The 18,970-nt window shown below is 41.3% G+C and overlaps 1 protein-coding gene across 1 annotated transcript; it reads left to right on the plus strand.

Annotated features, from left to right (window-relative positions):
* Positions 1-38: 38 nt before the first annotated feature.
* TDP2 (tyrosyl-DNA phosphodiesterase 2) lies at positions 39-15,768 on the plus strand. Its single transcript, XM_045497219.1, has 7 exons — positions 39-265; positions 345-430; positions 4,133-4,306; positions 4,976-5,067; positions 7,011-7,129; positions 8,869-9,039; positions 14,622-15,768. Exons 1-7 carry the CDS (start codon positions 101-103, stop codon positions 14,901-14,903), a joined length of 1,089 nt encoding a protein of 362 aa, XP_045353175.1. The 5' UTR covers positions 39-100; the 3' UTR covers positions 14,904-15,768.
* Positions 15,769-18,970: the final 3,202 nt, after the last annotated feature.

Consider the following 18,970-nt stretch of genomic DNA (forward strand, 5'->3'; position numbering starts at 1 on the left):
CCCTCGGAGGGCGGAGAGCGTTTCCCGCCGGGCGGGTGACGCGAGTGCGCCGGGGAGGCAGGCGCCTGCGCAGTGCCGGGCGTCGGCCCGCGGCAAACGGATGGAGGGGCCGAGCGGCTCGGAGGTCACGCTGGAGGCGGACCGGGAAGAGGGCGAGCCCGAGGCGAAGAAGCGGCGGCTTCTCTGTGTGGAGTTTGCCTCGGTCGCGAGGTGCGACTCCGCCGTGGCTCAGTGCTACCTGGCCGAGAACGACTGGGAGATGGAAGTAGGCTTCGCTCCTCTCTCCCCCCTCTATATCTCGGCCCGGGAAGCGCCCAGGTCCCACCGCTGTGTCTGTTTTTCAGAGAGCGCTGAACTCGTACTTCGAGCCGCCAGTGGAGAACAGCGCCTTGGAAAGCCGCCCTGAGACCCCGGCAGGGCCCGGGTCCTGGTGAGTGAGCGCCGGGCGGGTCCCTCCGAGGCGGTGGGCGGGCGCTCCGGGGGAGCTCGAGCAGCTGCCTGCGGGCGGAGATGCGCCCCGGCGGCGCCCGGGTCCTGGTGAGTGTGCGCGGGGCTGGCTGGTCTCTCGGAGGGGCTCATGCAGGTGGTTGGGGTGCAGATGGCGCCCCCGCCGCGGGGCGAACGCGTCACCCCGACGTAATGTAGTCCGGGAAGGAAAACTTCGAAGCTTCCTTTTTGACTCGAGATCTAGGAACTGTGTGAGAGGTTCGTAATAAATGAATGAGGCAAAATCCTCTGTTGAAGAACGGTAACTTGGAAGTCTCCTGGCTTCCGGTGCGGTTTATCTACGTAGTTGTTTTTTTTAATGCACACCCGCCTTGTAATTCCACTGCTTGCCTCCCCAATTCCAGCCCTGCTGCCCTTCACGTCCAGATGCCTTACGCATCCCTCCAGGTTGACCGCTGCCTATCCTTCCAGTTTTTTGTTTTTTTTTTTTTTAACGTTTTATTTATTTTTGAGACAGGGAGAGACAGAGCATGAACAGGGGAGGGGCAGAGAGAGAGGGAGACACAGAATCCGAAGCAGGCTCCAGGCTCTGAGCCATCAGCCCAGAGCCCGACGCGGGGCTCGAACTCACGGACCGTGAGATCATGACCTGAGTCGAAGTCGGCCGCCCAACCGACTGAGCCACCCAGGCGCCCCTATCCTTCCAGTTTTGTCTCCTCTCACCCTCTCTTTCTGACCCCACAAAAACTTAACAGGCATATCAGACTTTCGTTTTCTCCAGTGGGCCGTTTTCTCTTTTCAACCTTCGTAAAGATACTTATGACCTCTGCCCTGAACCTTTTCTTGGACTCTCTTCATGCTAAGTAGTATTTACCGTAAGGCCCGTCTTACCTCCAAGAAACTTTTCCTCTTAGGTAATCTTACAGCATCCTGCAGGATCCCGGTCATAGTAACTAAGTTCACATTCTAATTGCTACTTAATATTTTATATCTCCTACTAGGCCACCCATTTGGTGAAGCCCATATCTGTTTTATATGTTGTTAATCTCCCAAGTCTAATACAATATTTGGCATGTAATAAGCTCTCCATAAACATGTATAAAGCTCTCCCCGGTATGTGAGCAGCTGGTAGTTAGCTTCATAGCGAAGACACATTTCTCCTGATAATCTTTTCGGCTGCACCAGTTTCCAGATGTGATAATTTCATTAGGCTCCTCTATCTGCCTAGCTTCTTACTGGGGGAATTGTCCACCCATCCACAGTGACAGAGCTGTGCCTCCCGTGTTGTAGTATCCACCTAGCCCAAGCTGGCCAGCCAGATCTTCTCTCCTGGGATTTCAAGATTAGGATAAAGAGAGTTCAGTCTAAATCTTCCTGTGGAGGTGGAACCATAACGTGCTAACTTCGAACTTGTGCGGGAAAGAGGAGAAGGCTTGTTTGCAAGAGGCAGAATGAGGCTGAGGGAAGTTGAGTCAGGTGGAGAGAAAGCCTTGATTGAACTTCCTTAGAGACATCTGCATTCCAGAACCTGGCTCTGTGGCATGTTTCTGTTTCCTTCTAAATTCCTCTGGTTTGCTCAAACCAGCCTGAGTTAATTTATGCCATTTAGAATCTAAACTGTAACCAATAAAGAAATTGGAACAGAGGCACTTGATCTCAGGGTGGTGAGTTCAAGCCCCATGCTGGGAGAGAGAAAGTGGGGGGGGGGGTGGCAGAGAAAGGGAGAGAGAGAACCCCTAGCAGGACCCCTGTGGTCAGCACAGAGCCGCATGTGGGGCTTGAACTCACAAACCATGAGCTCATGACCTGAGTCAAAATCAAGAGTTCGACACTTAACTCTGCCACCCCGGCACCCCTAGAGCACACAATTCTTGATCTTGCGGTTGTAAGTTCAAGCCCCCATGTTGGGTGTAGAGATTACTTAAAAATAAAATCTTAGGGGCTCCTGGGTGGCTGAGTTGGTTAAGTGTCAGACTCTAATTTCAGCTCAGGTCATGATCTCGAGGCCAGTGGGATCGAGCTCCACGTCGGGCTCTACTTAGAATTCTCTCTCTGTCCCTCCCCTGCATGTTCACTTTCTGTCTCTCTCAAAAATAAATATTATAAATAAATAAAATAAACATTAAAAAAATAAAATAAAATATTGAAAGCAGAACAGAGGAAGTGGATTCCCTAAAATAGTCTCTCAAAAATGTGAAATCCAGCTGAGTAATGGTGGAACAGAAGGACATTTGGAGTCCCTCTCAGAATTATAAATTGGGATTTTGGTAGCACAATTGGCGAAATTTGAATAGGTTTTAAAATTATATAATAACGTCGTATCAATGATAATTTTCTGACATTTAGTAATGCTTGGGTATATATGTAAGCCTGTCCTTGTTTCTGGGAAATACATACAAAAGTATTTATGCAAACATTTCACAATAAAAAGCAAAGCAAGTAAATGTTAAGTAAGTGAATGGTAACGTTTGTGTGGGTGAATGGTGAAAAGAATTCTTTTTACCCTTTCTAATGTTTTACTGAAAGTCTGAAATTATTTAAAAATATGTTAAAGTAATGTTAACTTGATTTATTGTGGTTACTTTACAGTGGTTACAAATACTGAATCATTATGTTGTGCAACAATTAACATCATGTTATATGTCAATTATATCTCATTAAAAAGTTTTAATTAAAAAGTTAAAATATTGGCATTAAATTTATTGGAGTTATAAATATGAAAGCCTATTTCTGAAATTTATGTGTGGCATGTAACTGCTTAGCAATCAACTTTCAATAATGGTTTGTGCCTCCACTCAAATATCTGGGCCTTGGTGGAGGTGGTGTGAAATGGTTTCTCAGGACTGCGGACTGGAGCTGGAGATGTTTGGCCTCTCCAGCATGTAGTCTCAGACTTCTCATGTGGTATCTCGCGAGAGAGCGTTCTAAAAGGCTCGAGTGAAAGCTGCAAAGTTTCTTATGACCAAGGCTCTGAAGTCCCAGGACATCCTTTCCACCCTATTCTGTTGGTCAAGCAAATCACTAAGGCAAAGATTCAGGGAGAGAGCTGTTGGACCTCCCCTTTCAATGAGGGGGTAACAACACATTTGCAGCTGTTATTCACAAAGAGATCTTACTTCATAGGTTTCCTCTGTGTCATTTACGATGTAAAATAAACCCACATTTGGAAATCTTATATTGCTCAGTCTGACTTCAGGTCATAGTTTAAAAAATCATTTTAGGAGTGCCTGACTGGCTCAGTCAGTTAAGCATCTGACTTCAGCTCAGGTCATGATCTCGCCATCCATGAGTTTGAGCCCCTCGTTGGGCTCTGTGCTGACAGCTCAGAGCCTGGAGCCTGTTTTGGATTGTGGGTCTCCCTCTGTCTTTGCCCCTCCCCTGCTCACGCTCTGTCTCTTGCTCTCAAAAATAAACAAACATTAAAAAAAAATTTTTTTAAGTCATTTTGGTGACATTGAGGGATATTGAGTTGGCTATAATTATGTAAGTGAACAATATTTAGATAACAATAAGAATCTTTTTTCCGCAGTTGTATGGTTTCTTGTCTTATATAGGCAGATACTTTTAGGGCTCTTAAAACTTATTTATCTGTAAAATGAGGGCTACAAATAGTTAGAAAATAATTTCAAATTAATCAGTTTATATAGATGATTTGCAAAGTTGTGTTTCATTGTGATCTTGCCAGTGTTGATCTAACAAATGAAGAAACAACAGATTCCATTAGTTCTAAAACCAGCACATCTGAAGGTATTCAGCAAGAGGATGGCAGCACGTTCTCTTTCATTACCTGGAATGTTGATGGATTAGATCTAAACAATCTGCAAGAGAGGGCTCGAGGAGTGTGTTCCTATTTAACTTTGTAAGTATTATTACTTAGATTTAATGGTAGCATGATCATGTGTTTTACCGTCTACAAAAAGGGTAAAGGTCAAGGTTGTGGGCGTTGGCATCAGATCTGAGTTCAAAACCCAACTCTCCGAAGACACATGTGAAAGAGCGGAGAGTGATTGCCTCTCGGTGTGGGTGGGCAGGGGAGGGAATGCTGATTTTTGTTAGCAGCCTTCTAGTACTGTTTTCCTTTCTAAACCTGTATGTAATTATTGCTGTGAAAATAAAATTACCAAGGTGAACTGTATCTGCTACACACTGGCTCTGTGACCTTACATAATCACTTGTGAGCTGCTGAACTTCTCTGCAGTTCAGTTTCCTTCATCGTGGATAATAACTGGTGAGGATTAATAACTTTTAAAGCATCTCATGGGCCATTATTAGGCTCTCAGTACACTGATTTCTATTATCTATGATTCCACTTCTTTTCAATTTAAAGTGTTATGTATGTTTTTCTTTTTTAATTTGATGTTTACAGTGTTTGTTAAATGGCACAGATCTTTCTGATTTTATAGTTCTCAAAGGTCAGTGTAAAGATTGAATATTAGATCTCCTAGGGGGCAGGATATTTTGCTAATCTAAGCGGCAGCACATGAAATAGTTTACCTGGTATTTATCATAAATTGCTGTTTTGAATTAGGTATAGCCCGGATGTGATATTTCTCCAGGAAGTCATCCCCCCGTATTGTAGCTACCTAAAGAAGAGAGCAAGTAGTTATGAGATTATTACAGGTAACACTTTTCGTCTTACTGTCTTTGTCTCTGGAAAACAGTCAGTGAAAGAGGTAAATCAAAAGTTAGCCCATAGGAGCACACACAGGAAAAAGCAAAAGTAAGTTTGAGAAAAGTAAGCCAGATGCAGGGTACTAGGAAAACTGTAGGAGGATATGTTATACATCTTAATATATGTGAAAAGTGGTGGTTGAAATGGATGGTTTTTCAGGAAAATATAAATTGCAAAAATTTGAGACCTTGAGTAGTTTTTTGGTAAAATAAATTTATTAAATTGAAGTGTGATAATTGCTTTTTCAAAAACTCTATTCCTTTTAATTGATTTTTGTTTTTTTCCTAGCTTTTTTGCCCTGAATAGTTTTTTGATTTTCCATCTATTTTGTTCTTTTTTTTTTCAACGTTTTTTATTTATTTATTTTTTTTGGGACAGAGAGAGACAGAGCATGAACGGGGGAGGGGCAGAGAGAGAGGGAGACACAGAATCGGAAACAGGCTCCAGGCTCTGAGCCATCAGCCCAGAGCCCGACACGGGGCTCGAACTCACGGACCGCGAGATCGTGACCTGGCTGAAGTCGGACGCTTAACCGACTGCGCCACCCAGGCGCCCCTCCATCTATTTTGTTCTTAATGAGTACATTTAATATACCAAACCGGCTACATTCCATGATATTTGGCTAAATCTTGTGTTTTCTTTGACTTTCGTTTTTACATAGTATGTAATTGTAATTTTGATTTATTACTAAATTCACAATTGCTAAGCAGAGGGTTCTCTCTCAGTCTCTGTGTTTGTCTTTCTCTCTGTCTTCATGGGACAACTTTCCTGCATTCTCTTCGGGATTCTTTTTGACTTTCTTCTGTTTTGGATTTCTTGTTTTCTGAATCCCATGCTTTCCTCCTTCTTGGTTTTCTTCCTCGTTTTATTAGTCTGTTTTTGATTTATTGTGCTGAACACGTGGTAGGAACTTTCAAACTGGAGGATTGTGACATTCAGTTCTGGTAAATTCTTTTCCTCTTCCTCTTCTTCCCTTCCTCCTCTGTCCCTTTTTCTCTTCCCTCTCCCCCTCCCCCTCCCTTTCCCCTACCAGCTTGCCCCCTTGCTTGCCAGGTTTCTAGTCCATGTGTCTGTTGTTGACCTTCTCCCTCCTTTTCTTCCTCCCTTCTCTCCCTTTCCACTTTTCCTGGTTTTTCTCTGTTTAGATAAACCACTTCTCGCTTCTTCAGCTACTTTGTTTTCTGAAAAACAGTTGGAAGCTTTTATTCACTGCCCCTCTACTTCACTTCTCTTCTCACAACTTTATACCTTTCTAAATTTCTTAATTCATTTATCATTTTTCTGGTGCTTCCAGAGTAAGAAGTAAATGCATGTCAGTTTGCCTCAGTGTAAGTTTCATCTACTTTTTCAGAAATTGCTCAATTTTTTATTTGATATTGGCATCATTAACTATTTTTAAAATTTCTTTTTAATGTTTATTTAATTTTGAGAGAGAGAGAGAGAGAGCACTTGTGCAAGGAGGGGAGGGGCCGAGAGAGAGGGAGACCCAGAATCCGAAGCAGGCTCCAGGGTCTGAGCTGTCAGCACAGAGCCCGACACGGGGCTTGAACTCATGAACCACAAGATCATGACCTGAGCTGAAGTCGGAGGCTTAACCAACTGAGCCACCCAGGTGCCCCCAGCATCGTTGACTATTTTGGGCACTTATGTGAATTCATTTTTATTTTTATATTTCTTCCATACATCAAGCTACATTTTGGGAAGGAACAGGTAAACATAGGGACTCGATTGGCCATCTTCAGCTGTGTTGAAATAATAGTTTACTTTGAAGATTCATACCCATTTAAATATCTGTACTTACTTGTTATAAAATCTTCAGCAGGAGAACTTGGGATAAACTTGGGATATTCTTGACTTCTCAGCCTAAATTCTTTTCCACAAACATTTGAAGGTCATGAAGAAGGATATTTCACAGCTATAATGTTGAAGAAATCAAGAGTGAAATTTAAAAGCCAAGAGATTATCCCTTTTCCAAATACAAAAATGATGAGAAACCTTTTGTGTGTGTATGTAAGTAATTTTTAAAAATTGACTTTTTTTTTTTTTTTTTTTTTAACTGAGTGGTTTCTTACAGTTCCACTGTGGTATCTTTTTTTAAAAAAAATAATCTGCCTTTATAGAAAATTTTCTTTTCTAAATTCTTTTAAATAGTCTTAACACTGTAAACTAAGTTTTTACATAAATTACAAATACAAATTTGTGAATATAAAACCCTGATCCATTGGATGTTTTCCAAAGAATATTTAAGAATTTAGGGTTGCTTGTCTGGGTAGAGCCTGGTAGAGCACGCAACTCTTGATCTTGGGGTTGTAAGTTCGAGCCCCGTGTTAGGCGGGGAGCCTATGTTAAAAAAAAAAAAATGGAATAAACATAGTATAAATATTTAAAAAAAAGAATTTACTAACATTCCACATTTGCTTCCTAAAGTGGTTCTTTTTTTTCCTAAATGCATTCTACATGATAGTGTACCGTACTCTGTAAGCCTTACAAGAATGAATCCAAAGATCTTGCTCTTATAGCATTTATAGATTGGCAAGAGAGAGATTGTGTTGTATAGTAACTAAAATAAAGGAAAAGCATAAATGCCACTGGAGTAAATATAATGCTGACCATGGGAGTTTAGAGATAACCTTAAGCTAGATCGTTTTTTTTTTTTTCATTGAGATATAATTGACGCAACAGTATACACTTCCAGGTGTACGACATAACGATTCGATATTTGTATATGTTGTAGAATGATCACCACAGTAAATCCAGCTAACAGCTGTCCCCATATATAGTGACAAAATTTTTGTGTGTATGTGATGAGATCAGCTAGGTTGTTCAGTGAAAGTTTCATGAAGGAAGTTGTATTTGAATTGGGCCCTGAAAAATATGTCAGAGGTAGGCGTTAAGAACAGTCCAGGTGGCAGAACCACCGTGAGCAAACTTTTGCAAATTGCACATTGCAGGATGTGTGTGCGTACATCTATGTGAGCGTACATCTATGTGTGCGTACATCTAGGTATATGTGAGAAAGAACATACAGGAGCAAAGATGAGCCTTGTATTCGGTTGGATGTAGATCTATATGAGAAAGAACATACAGGAGTATACATAAGCATTGTATTCAGCTGGGTGTAGACGGCATGAAAAGGGGTCGTGTGACAAGAGATTGGTAAAGTAGGTTGGATCCAGATTACAGAAGGTCATGAATACCCAGTATGAAAGAATTTGGACTTGATTCTGCGGGCACTTAGTGTGAATAATGACAGATCCTGCATTGTCGTTATCTAAGTAGTAAATGATTTTCATTCATTCATTTAACTGATCTTTTTTGAGTGCCTATGTGCCAGGCTGTTGATAATAGCAGAAAATAAAAGAACCATCTTTGCTCTCAGATGACTCATGACTTTGTAGGAGAGAAATCACTGTGCTGTAATTCAGCCTAGGGAACTTTAAAAACAGTCTTTCGAGTATGCTATAGGAGTATAGAGGAGGGAGCCACTGTCTGGGGATGCTGAGGAAGGATCACAGGGGAGGTGACATTTGAGGTAGGTCTGGAAGTACTAGTGGCTGTTTGCTAAGTAGTCTTCGGGAGCAGGATTAGCACTTTATACCTTGACCTAGAAAGATGAGCACAGTGCTGATTATATAGTTTTGCTTTAGCAAATACATACTAATGAGCCGAGTACTTGGCTGATTCTGTTATCAAATTTCTGCATTAGTGGTTGGTGAGTAGTTTTAACAACTATATTTATCCTGTTGCAGGCAAGTGTGTCAGGAAACGAACTTTGCCTTATGACTTCTCACTTGGAGAGCACCAGAGGGCATGCTAAGGAACGAATGAATCAGTTAAAAATGGTTTTAAAGAAAATGCAAGAAGTTCCAGCGTCAGCTACAGTTATATTTGCAGGAGATACAAATTTAAGGGATCACGAAGTGAGTGACAAAGTATGTTCTGTGCTTCTGGGCGCTACTGCTGTGGAGACTAATTGGGGTTTCTTCTGACCAAAGCTGTTAAAATGTGTAAGCGGTCTTCTAGGTGCAATTCAGTAAATATTCACTTAGCCTGTGCTGTGAGCCTAGCGTTGCAGGAGCAGGAGGAGCCCTTAGATTATTGGGGAAAACACAAATACTGCACTTGAAACAGACAACACAAAGCGATACATGTTGATTAAAAAGAGGGGTATAGAGAAAATAATAAATCAAAGTTCAGAAAAGATCCAGTTTATCTGCTGTGTCTCTAGCTGCAAGATGAGAAGAACAGAAAGATTTGACCATCACAGTTGTCCCTACTTCTCTTCCAGTTTTCTTTTTTCAACTTTTTTTTTTTTTTACTCCCTTTTCCTGGTGCAACCGTGCCTAGGTCTGAAACGCTGTCCTTTCCTTTAGTTCAGTTGAGACACATTGGGATTTTTCAGGGCCTCTGTAGACTTAGATCATATTAAATGGTAAGCCGGCCTTGCCTTTTCCCCCACCTCTGGCTGAACGCACATCAGATTAGAAGTGTTCATTTCACTGCTGAACGCTCCAGGAGTGGAGGAAGTGAAACGAGCAATGAAACCATGTCAGGACTTACTTCCAAAGTGAGGGCAATACCCTAAATAAAGAAGGTGGTGCTCTACTTCTCTTTGTGATTTTGTGTCCTTGTACACAGATTATTAAAGAAAATCAGATAGTCTATTGGACTATTTGCAAATCAGTGACTTCATGGTAGCTGTTTTGTGATACGTGGTTGATCGGGTTAAAAGAAAAATCCTGCTTTTCAACAAGTGTTGGGAAAACTGGAAATCCACATGCAAAAAAACCACTTGGATCCTTACTTTATACCCTATACAAAATGTGTTCAAAATGGATCAGTGACCTACAAGAGCTAAAACTATAAAACCTTTAGAAGAAAACAAAGGGGAAAAGCCTTGTGATACTGGATTTGGCAACGACCTCTTGGATGTGACACCAAAAGCATAGACAACAAAAAAAAGATGGCCTTCATCAAAATTAAAAACTTTTCTGCATCAAAGGACACACAGATTGAAAAGGCAGCCCATGGAATGGGAAAAATGTTTTGCAAATCATGTGTCCGGCAAGTGAGTAATATCAACATAATTAATATTGATATTATATAAAGAATTTCTGCAATAAAGAAACAACCTGGTTTAAAAATGAGCAAAAGACCTAAATAGACATTTTTTCAAAGAAAACCTACAAATGGCCAGTGAGCACAAGAGAAGGTGCTCAGCGTCACTGATCATTGGAGAAATGTGAATCAAAGCCATCACGAGGTATTACTTGACGTCTGCTGATATGAGTATTATCAGAAAACCAGAGAATAACATTGGCGAGGGTTTGGATTGGAACCCTTGCGATGGGGATAAAATGGTAGAGCTGCCATGGAAAGTGGTGTGTTAATTCCTCCAAAAATTAAAACCCTTTTCATGTGGTCCAACAATCCCATTTCTGGGTATATACCCAAACAAGTAAAAGCAGGGTCTCGAAGGGATATTTGTACACCTGTGTTGATAGTAGCATTACTTTTTTTTTTTAAGTTTATTTATTTATTTTGAGAGAGCAAGCACGAGCTGGGAAGGGGCAGAGAGAGGGAGAGAGAAAATCCCAAGCAGGCTCCGTGCTGTCAGCGCAGTGCCTGACATGGGGCTGGAACTCACGAAGCATGAGATCATGACTTGAGCTGAAATCAAGTCAGCTGTCTAACCAGCTGAGCCACCCAGGCACCCCTATTGCAGCATCATTCACTGTAGCTAGCACCTAAGTGACCATTGACAGATGAGTGGGTAAACAGAATGTACGTGCCAACAGCAGAACATCGTTAAGCCGTAAAAGGGAAGGAGACACACATGCTGTGGGATGGATGAGTCCTGGACATTATGCTAGGTGAAGTAAGCCAGTTACAAAGAGGACACATTTTATGTTTTCTCCTATGAATTTCCTAAAGTAGTCAAATTCATACAGAAAGTAGGATGGTGGTTGCCAGGGACTGGAGGAGGATGGAATGGGTAGTTAGGATTTAATGGGTATGGAGTTTCACTTTGGGAAAATGAAAAGGTTCTGGAACTTGATGGTGGTGATGGTTGCACAATTATGGCGATATACTTAGTACCATGGAACTGTACACATTAAAATGGGAAATTGTACGTATGCAGGCCTATCTCGGAGGTGCAGGTTCAGATCCAGACCCCCACATTAAGCTGGATATCGTAACAAAGCAAGTCAGATGAATTTTAGTTTCCCACTGTGTGTACAAAAATTATGTTTATACTGCTGTAGTCTATTTATTAAAAAGAAGTGTACTTGTTAAAAAGGTATGTACATTCAGGGGCGCCTGGGTGGCGCAGTCGGTTAAGCGTCCGACTTCAGCCAGGTCACGATCTCACTGTCTGTGAGTTCGAGCCCCGCGTCAGGCTCTGGGCTGATGGCTCAGAGCCTGGAGCCTGTTTCCGATTCTGTGTCTCCCTCTCTCTGCCCCTCCCCCGTTCATGCTCTGTCTCTGTCTGTCCCAAAAATAAATAAACGTTGAAAAAATAAATAAAATAAAAAAATTAAAAAAAATAAAAAGGTATGTACATTCAAAAGCAATGTACATACCTTAATTAAAATTATTTTATTGGTAAAAGATGCTAACCATCACCTGAATTTTCAACCAGTCATAATCTTTGTGCTGGTGGAGGGTCTTGCTCTGATGTCGGTGGCTGCTGGCTGATCAGGGTGGTGGTTGCTTAAGGTTGGGATGGCTGTAGCTATTTCTTCAAATAAGACCATGAAGTTTGCTGCCTTGACGGGCTCTTCCTTTCACAATTTCTCTGTACCATTGCTGTGCCTTTTGATAGCATTTTACCCACAATAGACCTTTCAAAATTGGAGTCATTCCTCTTAAAGCCAGCCACTGCTTTATCAACTAAATTTACATAATATCCTGAGTACTTGGTTGTCATCTCAACAGTTTTCACCGCGAGTAGATTCCATCTCAAGAAACCACTTTGCTCCTCTGTAAGAAGCACCTCCTCATCCGTTAAAGTTTGGTCCTGAGACTGCAGCAATACCATCCCTTATTCAGGCTCCACTCTAACTCTAGTTCTGCTGTTTCCACCACATCTGCCTTAATTTCTCCACAGAAGTCTTGAAAACCTCAACTCCGAGTCACCCGTGAGGGTTGGAATCAACTGTTCCAAAGTCCTTCCTGTTCATGTTGACATTTTGACTTTTTCCCGTGAATCATAGGAAAATCTTCCAGAAAGTTTTCAATTGATTTTGCCCAGATCATCAGAGGAATCGCTGTATATGGCTGCTATAGTGTTATGAAACGTACTTCTTAAATAATAAGACAAAAGTGGAAATGACTCCTTAACCTGTGGGTTGCAGAATGGATGTTGTGTCAGCAGGCATGAAAACATTCATCTTCCTGTCAATCTCCACCAGCTCTTGGGTGACCAGGTGCATTGTCAATGAGCAGTAACATTTTGAAAGGATTTTTTTCCTGAGCAGTAGGTTTCAGCAATGAGTAAACCATGTTGTAAACAGATGTGCTGTCATCCAGGCTTTGTTCCATTTGTAGGACACAGGAAGAGTAGATTTAGCCTCATCCTTTTTTTATTAAGTTTTTAATTCCAGTATAGTTAACATACAGTGTTATATAGTGTCAGGTGTACATTATAGTGTCTCAACAATTTCATACAGATTCGGCATAATTCTTAAGGGCCCTAGGATTTTTGGAATGATAAATAAGCATTGACTTCAACTTCAAGTCAGCCGCTGCATTGGCCCCCAACAAGAAAGTCAGCCTGTCCTTTGAAGCTCTGAAGCCAGGCCCTGACTTCTCTCTAGCTGTAGAAGTCTTAGATGGCATCTTCCAGTAGAAGGCTGTTTTGTCTATGTTGAAGGTCTGTTGTTTATCGTAACCACCTTCATTAATTCTCCTAGCTGGATCTTCTGGAGAACTCGCTGCGGCTTCTGCCTCGGCACTTGCTGCCTCCCCTGGCACTTTTATGGATACCGTGTCTTTCCTTAACCTTTACGAGCCAACCTCTGCTAGCTTTAAACTTTTGCAGCTTCCTTACCTCCCTTGGCTTTCATGGAATTGAGAGTCAGGGCCTTGCTCTGGATGAGGCTTTGGCTTAAGGGAATATTGTGACTGATCTATCCAGACCACTCAAGCTTTCTCCACGTCAGCAATAAGGCTGTTTTACTTGTTATTCCTGTATTATCTGGAGTAGGGCTTTTAACTTCTTCCAAGCACTTTTCCCTTGTAGTCACAATTTGGCTAAGGGGCCTAGTATTTGGTCTGTCTCAGCTTTACATATGCCTTCCTCACTGAGCTTAATCATTTCTAGCTTCTGATTTACAGTGAGAGACAAATGACTCTTCTTTTCACTTGGACACTTAGCGACCATTGTAGGTTGATCAAACAGCCTCATTTCAGTATTGTGTCTCAGGGGAAAGGGAGACCTGAGGGGAGAGAAGAGGTTATGTGGAGCAGGGAGAACACACACAACAAATATTAAGTTCACCGTCTTCTTTAAAAAAAATTTTTTTTTTAATGTTTATTTATTTTTGAGACAGGAAGAGACAGAGCATGAATGGGGGAGGGTCAGAGAGAGAGGGAGACAGAATCTGAAACAGGCTCCAGGCTCTGAGCTGTCAGCAGAGAGCCCGATGCAGGGCTCGAACTGACGGACCGCGAGATCATGACCTGAGCTGAAGTCGGATGCTTAACCGACTGAGCCACCCAGGCGCCCCAAGTTCACCGTCTTCTATGGGCATCGTTCATGGCATCCCCAAACAATTAACGGTAACAGCAAAGATCCCGATCACACATCACCGTAGCCGATGTATAATAACAAAGTTTGAAATGTAAAGATCACCAAACCTGACACGGAGACGCACTGTAAGCAAATGCTGTTGGGGAACGTGGCGCTGATAGACTCGCTGCCTGCGAAGTGGCCACACACACCTGCTGTTTGTAAAACAGTATCTGTGAAGTGCAGTAAGGTGGAGTGCAATAAGAGGAAGTATGCCTGTTATTTTATTTACCACAGTGCAAAATCTTTAAATCCTGGAGTGTGAATAGAAGGAAGAATTGATAGCAAATTTCAAATGACACTGTGAAGGCAGCTCACATTATTGGATCATATAAGTGGGATATGTCTAAATTTATATACTAGAGTAACAGTTTTGCCTACTTTTTACTTGTGTTCATTTTTAAAAAAATAAATAGCAATAACCGAGGCTATGGGCTTGCAACCTTCTAAGTTCTGTCTGATATCCGAAGTTAGGAGTCTATGACAGAAGAGAAGGGGCAAATTTCAGATCTCTCAGGCTATCTTGATTATTTTTATATTACCTACTTATTACTGTACAGCAAAATATTTTTTAGAATATATTTATATCTAGTCTTGCATTAATTTATGACATTCTGATTTGAAATGTTGGTCTTAGACATAGAAAAAAACCTTTTTAATTTAGGAGAAGAAGGACTGAATCTTAAAGAATTGTCTTTTTCTTTTCAGGTTACCAAATGTGGTGGTTTACCCGGCAACATTTTGGATGTCTGGGAGTTTTTGGGCAAACCTAAGCATTGCCAATATACGTGGGACACACAGATGAACTCTAATCTTGGAATATCTGCAACTTGCAAGCTTCGTTTTGATCGAATATTTTTCAGAACAGCAGCAGAAAGTGGTCATATTGTTCCCCAAAGCTTGGACCTCCTTGGGTTGGAAAAACTGGATTGTGGTAGATTTCCTAGTGATCACTGGGGTCTTCTGTGCAACTTAGATGTGATATTGTGAAATGCCTTTCAAATAAGAGTTTTGCATCTTATGAGTAATTTCATTCTGGGTTTTTCCAAATGTAATTTTATCTGTCTGGAAAGGTAGGCTTAATAGGGAGGAATTAATGTACTAGATCACTGTAACAGAAGAAAACACTACTGTGATTTTATTTTGTGGACTCTGTCCTCATATTTCAGAAGTAAATATTGATGTTTATTTACATTAAAGCTTACCTGGTGTTCAGAATATGAGACTTCTTCATAAAAGGCCACCAGGACCGTTGGAGCTTTTCATAGTGCTCAGAGTTACCAGCTGGTTCTCAAGCAGGGCCACGTCTCTATCTGGGCTAGCCTTTGTAATTTGTTGATTTTTAAGATCAGGCACCAGAGAGTTTATATTTTAAGTAAATCTTTAAAAATAAAAATAAGAGGTTATTGAGTTTGGGGGATTAGATCTTTTCATTATGTTTTAGAAATTCAGGTAATTGTAAATGAAAAAGCCATGATTATGTACGTTTAAGTAGATGATAGGTATCCCACCATAGACTTTGTTTTCGTCAGCTAACAGTACATATTTGCTAAGCTCTAAGTGAAACCTTAGGACTTGAAATTTCTCAACTTTTTAAAATTCATGTTTGTCAACGTCGCCGTTTGTGTTGCCAACAGAGACAAAGTTAGACCTGATAATGATTAAAGTCAGTTTTATAGCTGCATCGGATATCTTTTCTAAGAGAAAAATGAATGTGTAAAGAGAAATCGGTTTTTAGTTTTACTTACAAAATTGAATTATTTTACAGGAGAGGGATAAGGAGCACTTTTAACTGTGCTTTAAAAAACACTTTTAAGAGAAGTGTACTTTAAATAAAGAATTATACTTGTTTATAGTTTTAGTATGCTTTTGTGTCCACGGTGGGATTGAAATTTTTACCTGCTTCCTATTTTTGACTCTTCCTGTTTCTGACTGCTGCTACTCACCTCTCTGAGAAAGAAAACAGCTTCTATGAAGCTTCTCCCACCAAGAACTACCAAGCACACGTTGATGTCCTCAGTATAAAAAAAGGAAAGCCAGTGGGAATGGTTAGAATGAGAAGTCACAGAGCCTCATTTTCAGCAGGGGTATCAAAATTAACAACCAAACCACCTGATAAAAGACAAACAATTTATGCATGATATTCTCTTTGTAGTGACGATGGAAAGGAGTTGTATATGTTACTTATTTAGTCATTTAGAATGAAAATGCTAATATTGTAGCATACATGACGGAGGCAGTAGTTCATTTTTATAGGAAAAGGATGTTTGGGGCATAAAATGCTTATTCACTGGGGTTCCTAGGTGGCTCAGTCAGTTAAGCATCCTACTCTTGATTTCGGCTCAGGTGATGATCTCATGGTTTGTGAAATCGAGCCCCACATCGGGTTCTGTGATGACAGTGCAGAGCCTGCTTGGGATTCTTTCTCTCTCTGCCCATCACCTACACACCCTCTCTCTCAAATAAAGAGTTATCAGATTGTTTGAAAACCTTGAAAGGAACTCCAATCCCTTTACATGACCGAGCATTCAAGTGAAATACCTTCCCATTTGCTGTTCATAGTGACAGAATCTAAGAAGTTTTATGTGATGGGAATAGGAACAATTAGACCAATTTTAGTCAGCTTTCCCAAGAATTAAGACCCTACTAACTTACTGAAATCATTATTGCACTGTATGCTAACTAACTTGGGTGTAAATTAAAAAAATAAAACTATGAAAGTAAATAAAATTGCCAAGAATGGCCTGCTCATTAAGAAAAAAAAGGAAAAGATGGAGCACCTGGGTGGCTCCATTGGTTAAGCATCCGACTTCGGCTTAGGTCATGATCTCACGGTTCATGAGTTCAAGCCCCGCATTGGGCTCTGTGCTGACAGCTTGGAGCCTGGAGCCTGCTTCAGATTCTGTGACTCCCTCCCTCTCTCTGCCGCTCCGCGGCTCACACTCTGTCACTGTCTCTCTCAAAAATAAATAAAACGTTAAAAAATTTTAAGAAAAAGAAAAAGGAACTAATCTGCAATATCTTGGATTTTTTTTGTTTGTTTGTTTTACTTTGGATTTCAAATTTCCCAGCATGGTATATCTGAGTACCTTACTTTCCTTGGGGGAAATTCCAACTCACAATCTTGTATTTATTTCAGTAGGCTAAATACCATCTTTGCCACTGATGTGGAATGTACTTGAAGCTTGCTAGACCTCAGTTTCTCCCACCTTCAAAACAGGATAATTCTGCCTTTCCTGTACAGTTTGTGCTAAGACAAATGTCTCAGCCAACAGCATGTAACAAGAGCAAATGAAGCCAGAAAAGCTATACTAAGGGTACCTAATTTTACCCTTAATAGTTCTTGTAGTCTCTGGCATGTATACATGCAGGAGCTCAATAAATGCCCATTAAATCCCGAAGAGAAGTGAGAGATAGTGGCCTAACATTAATGTCCTAGGGAGGCAGACTTTTTCATGTAGTGCCAAAATAGATACTAAATTCATTATATATAATGTAATAATAAATATATAATATATAATAAAGTGTGTGTATGAATATATATATATCAAAATAGGCATTCATTGTAATGGCACTTGAGTTAGAAGATTAAACTCTAACATTCTGGGCTAAGCCCATGTATATTAAAGATCTCTGGGAACAAGCCTGTGGTCTAAATTGGATTTGTTGGTGCAGTGAGAGGGCACTCTGAGGGTATTGTGGAAGGCCAAGTGAGAGGACAAAGGGCAATGCCTTTTGTGAGGTTTAGGTTCCCGCTGAAGGGTTCTGGGGAGGTCTTGGATTCGGAGATTGGTTCCTGTACCTTATGGTTTCAGAGGTAGACTAGGAAAAGAAAGGGGCTGACTCAAGATTGGATTCTATCATGAGTAGAGGAGAGTTTAGCAATTGGGCCCCACCAGTTAGGAGTGGGAATAGCAAAGCAAAGGGGGCCTCTGTGGTGAGAAAGTAATAGTTGTTCACAAAGGGGATTGTTATGTTGTTTTATGGCCTGAGCTTGGGAGGGGAGGGTTTTTTTTGTTTTTTTGTTTTTTTTTTTAAGTTTATTTATTTTGAGGGAAAGAGAGACCATGAGTGAGTGGGAGAGGGGCAGAGAGAGGGAGGAGAGAATCCCAAGCAGGCTCAGGCTGTCGGCCAGCACAGAGCTGGATGTGGGGCTGGAATTAACAGATCCTGACCTGAGCGGAAGTCAAGAGTGGGAAGCTTAACAGACTGAGCCCCATGGGTGCCCCTAGGAGGTGAGTTTCTTCAGGTTCTTCTGGACATCTGGAGAAGTCATCCCAATTGCATGACTTTGGGAGAAACATTATTTCCTGTGAACTTTGCTTCTGGCTTTATCTGTGTCTTCCCAGCCTCATCAATGGCAAGGTCACTTTTTTTCTCTGTGGTCCAACCTGATTTCCATTCTTGTCACAGACTATGAATCAAGTTCTCTCTTGTCCAGCAAGAGAGTGGATGCAGAATTGAATACAAGAGAGGCTAATGTTCGGGAGGAGACAAGAGCCCCAAACGGGTTTCATCTGTATTTATTGAGCTCACAAGATATTACCCACGTGATGAATGTGAAGAAAACAAGTGAACGCATGTGAATGTGGAGAAAACAATCAGACAATAATCGTTAACTTGTGTGTGTAAGAAGCAAAGGGTTTGGGGGGGCAAGTGGAGTTTGTGATCAAGGTACCTTGGCACCAGATGGAAAGTAACTTCCTGCAGGTGATCTAACAAGTTACTGGTGATCTCATTACAATATCTCGCTAGCTCACCTCAGGCAAAAACGCCCAGTGGTGGCAGTTTTCGGCCCTAAGCATTTTTCTGACCCATTTACGTAAGTGGAAACTATTTCCCCACATACTCTTTCAGTCTTGGATGGGTTTTTCTTTCAGTGTTTATTATCTTATTTAATCCCCACAGTCATCCTTTAAGAGTGCTATTATCTCCACCTTGTACATGAAGAAACTGAGGTTTGGCAGGATTATGCAACTCCTACAAGGCCTGTCCATAGCCAGTGAGAAGCCTCGTAGGGGCTTGCTCGTCGGGTCTGGGTGACTCTCTCCTGGGTA

This window comes from Leopardus geoffroyi, chromosome B2, assembly GCF_018350155.1.
Source record: "Leopardus geoffroyi isolate Oge1 chromosome B2, O.geoffroyi_Oge1_pat1.0, whole genome shotgun sequence".
Taxonomy (NCBI): domain Eukaryota; kingdom Metazoa; phylum Chordata; class Mammalia; order Carnivora; family Felidae; genus Leopardus; species Leopardus geoffroyi.

What these genes read in the sequence shown, in the direction of transcription:
- TDP2 (XM_045497219.1), top strand. Translation starts at nt 101, where the DNA reads ATGGAGGGGCCGAGCGGCTCGGAGGTCACGCTGGAGGCGGACCGGGAA. An exon ending in AGAACGACTGGGAGATGGAA is followed by an intron (nt 266 to 344) that starts GTAGGCTTCGCT and finishes TCTGTTTTTCAG; the next exon opens with AGAGCGCTGAACTCGTACTT. An exon ending in CCGGCAGGGCCCGGGTCCTG is followed by an intron (nt 431 to 4,132) that starts GTGAGTGAGCGC and finishes TGATCTTGCCAG; the next exon opens with TGTTGATCTAACAAATGAAG.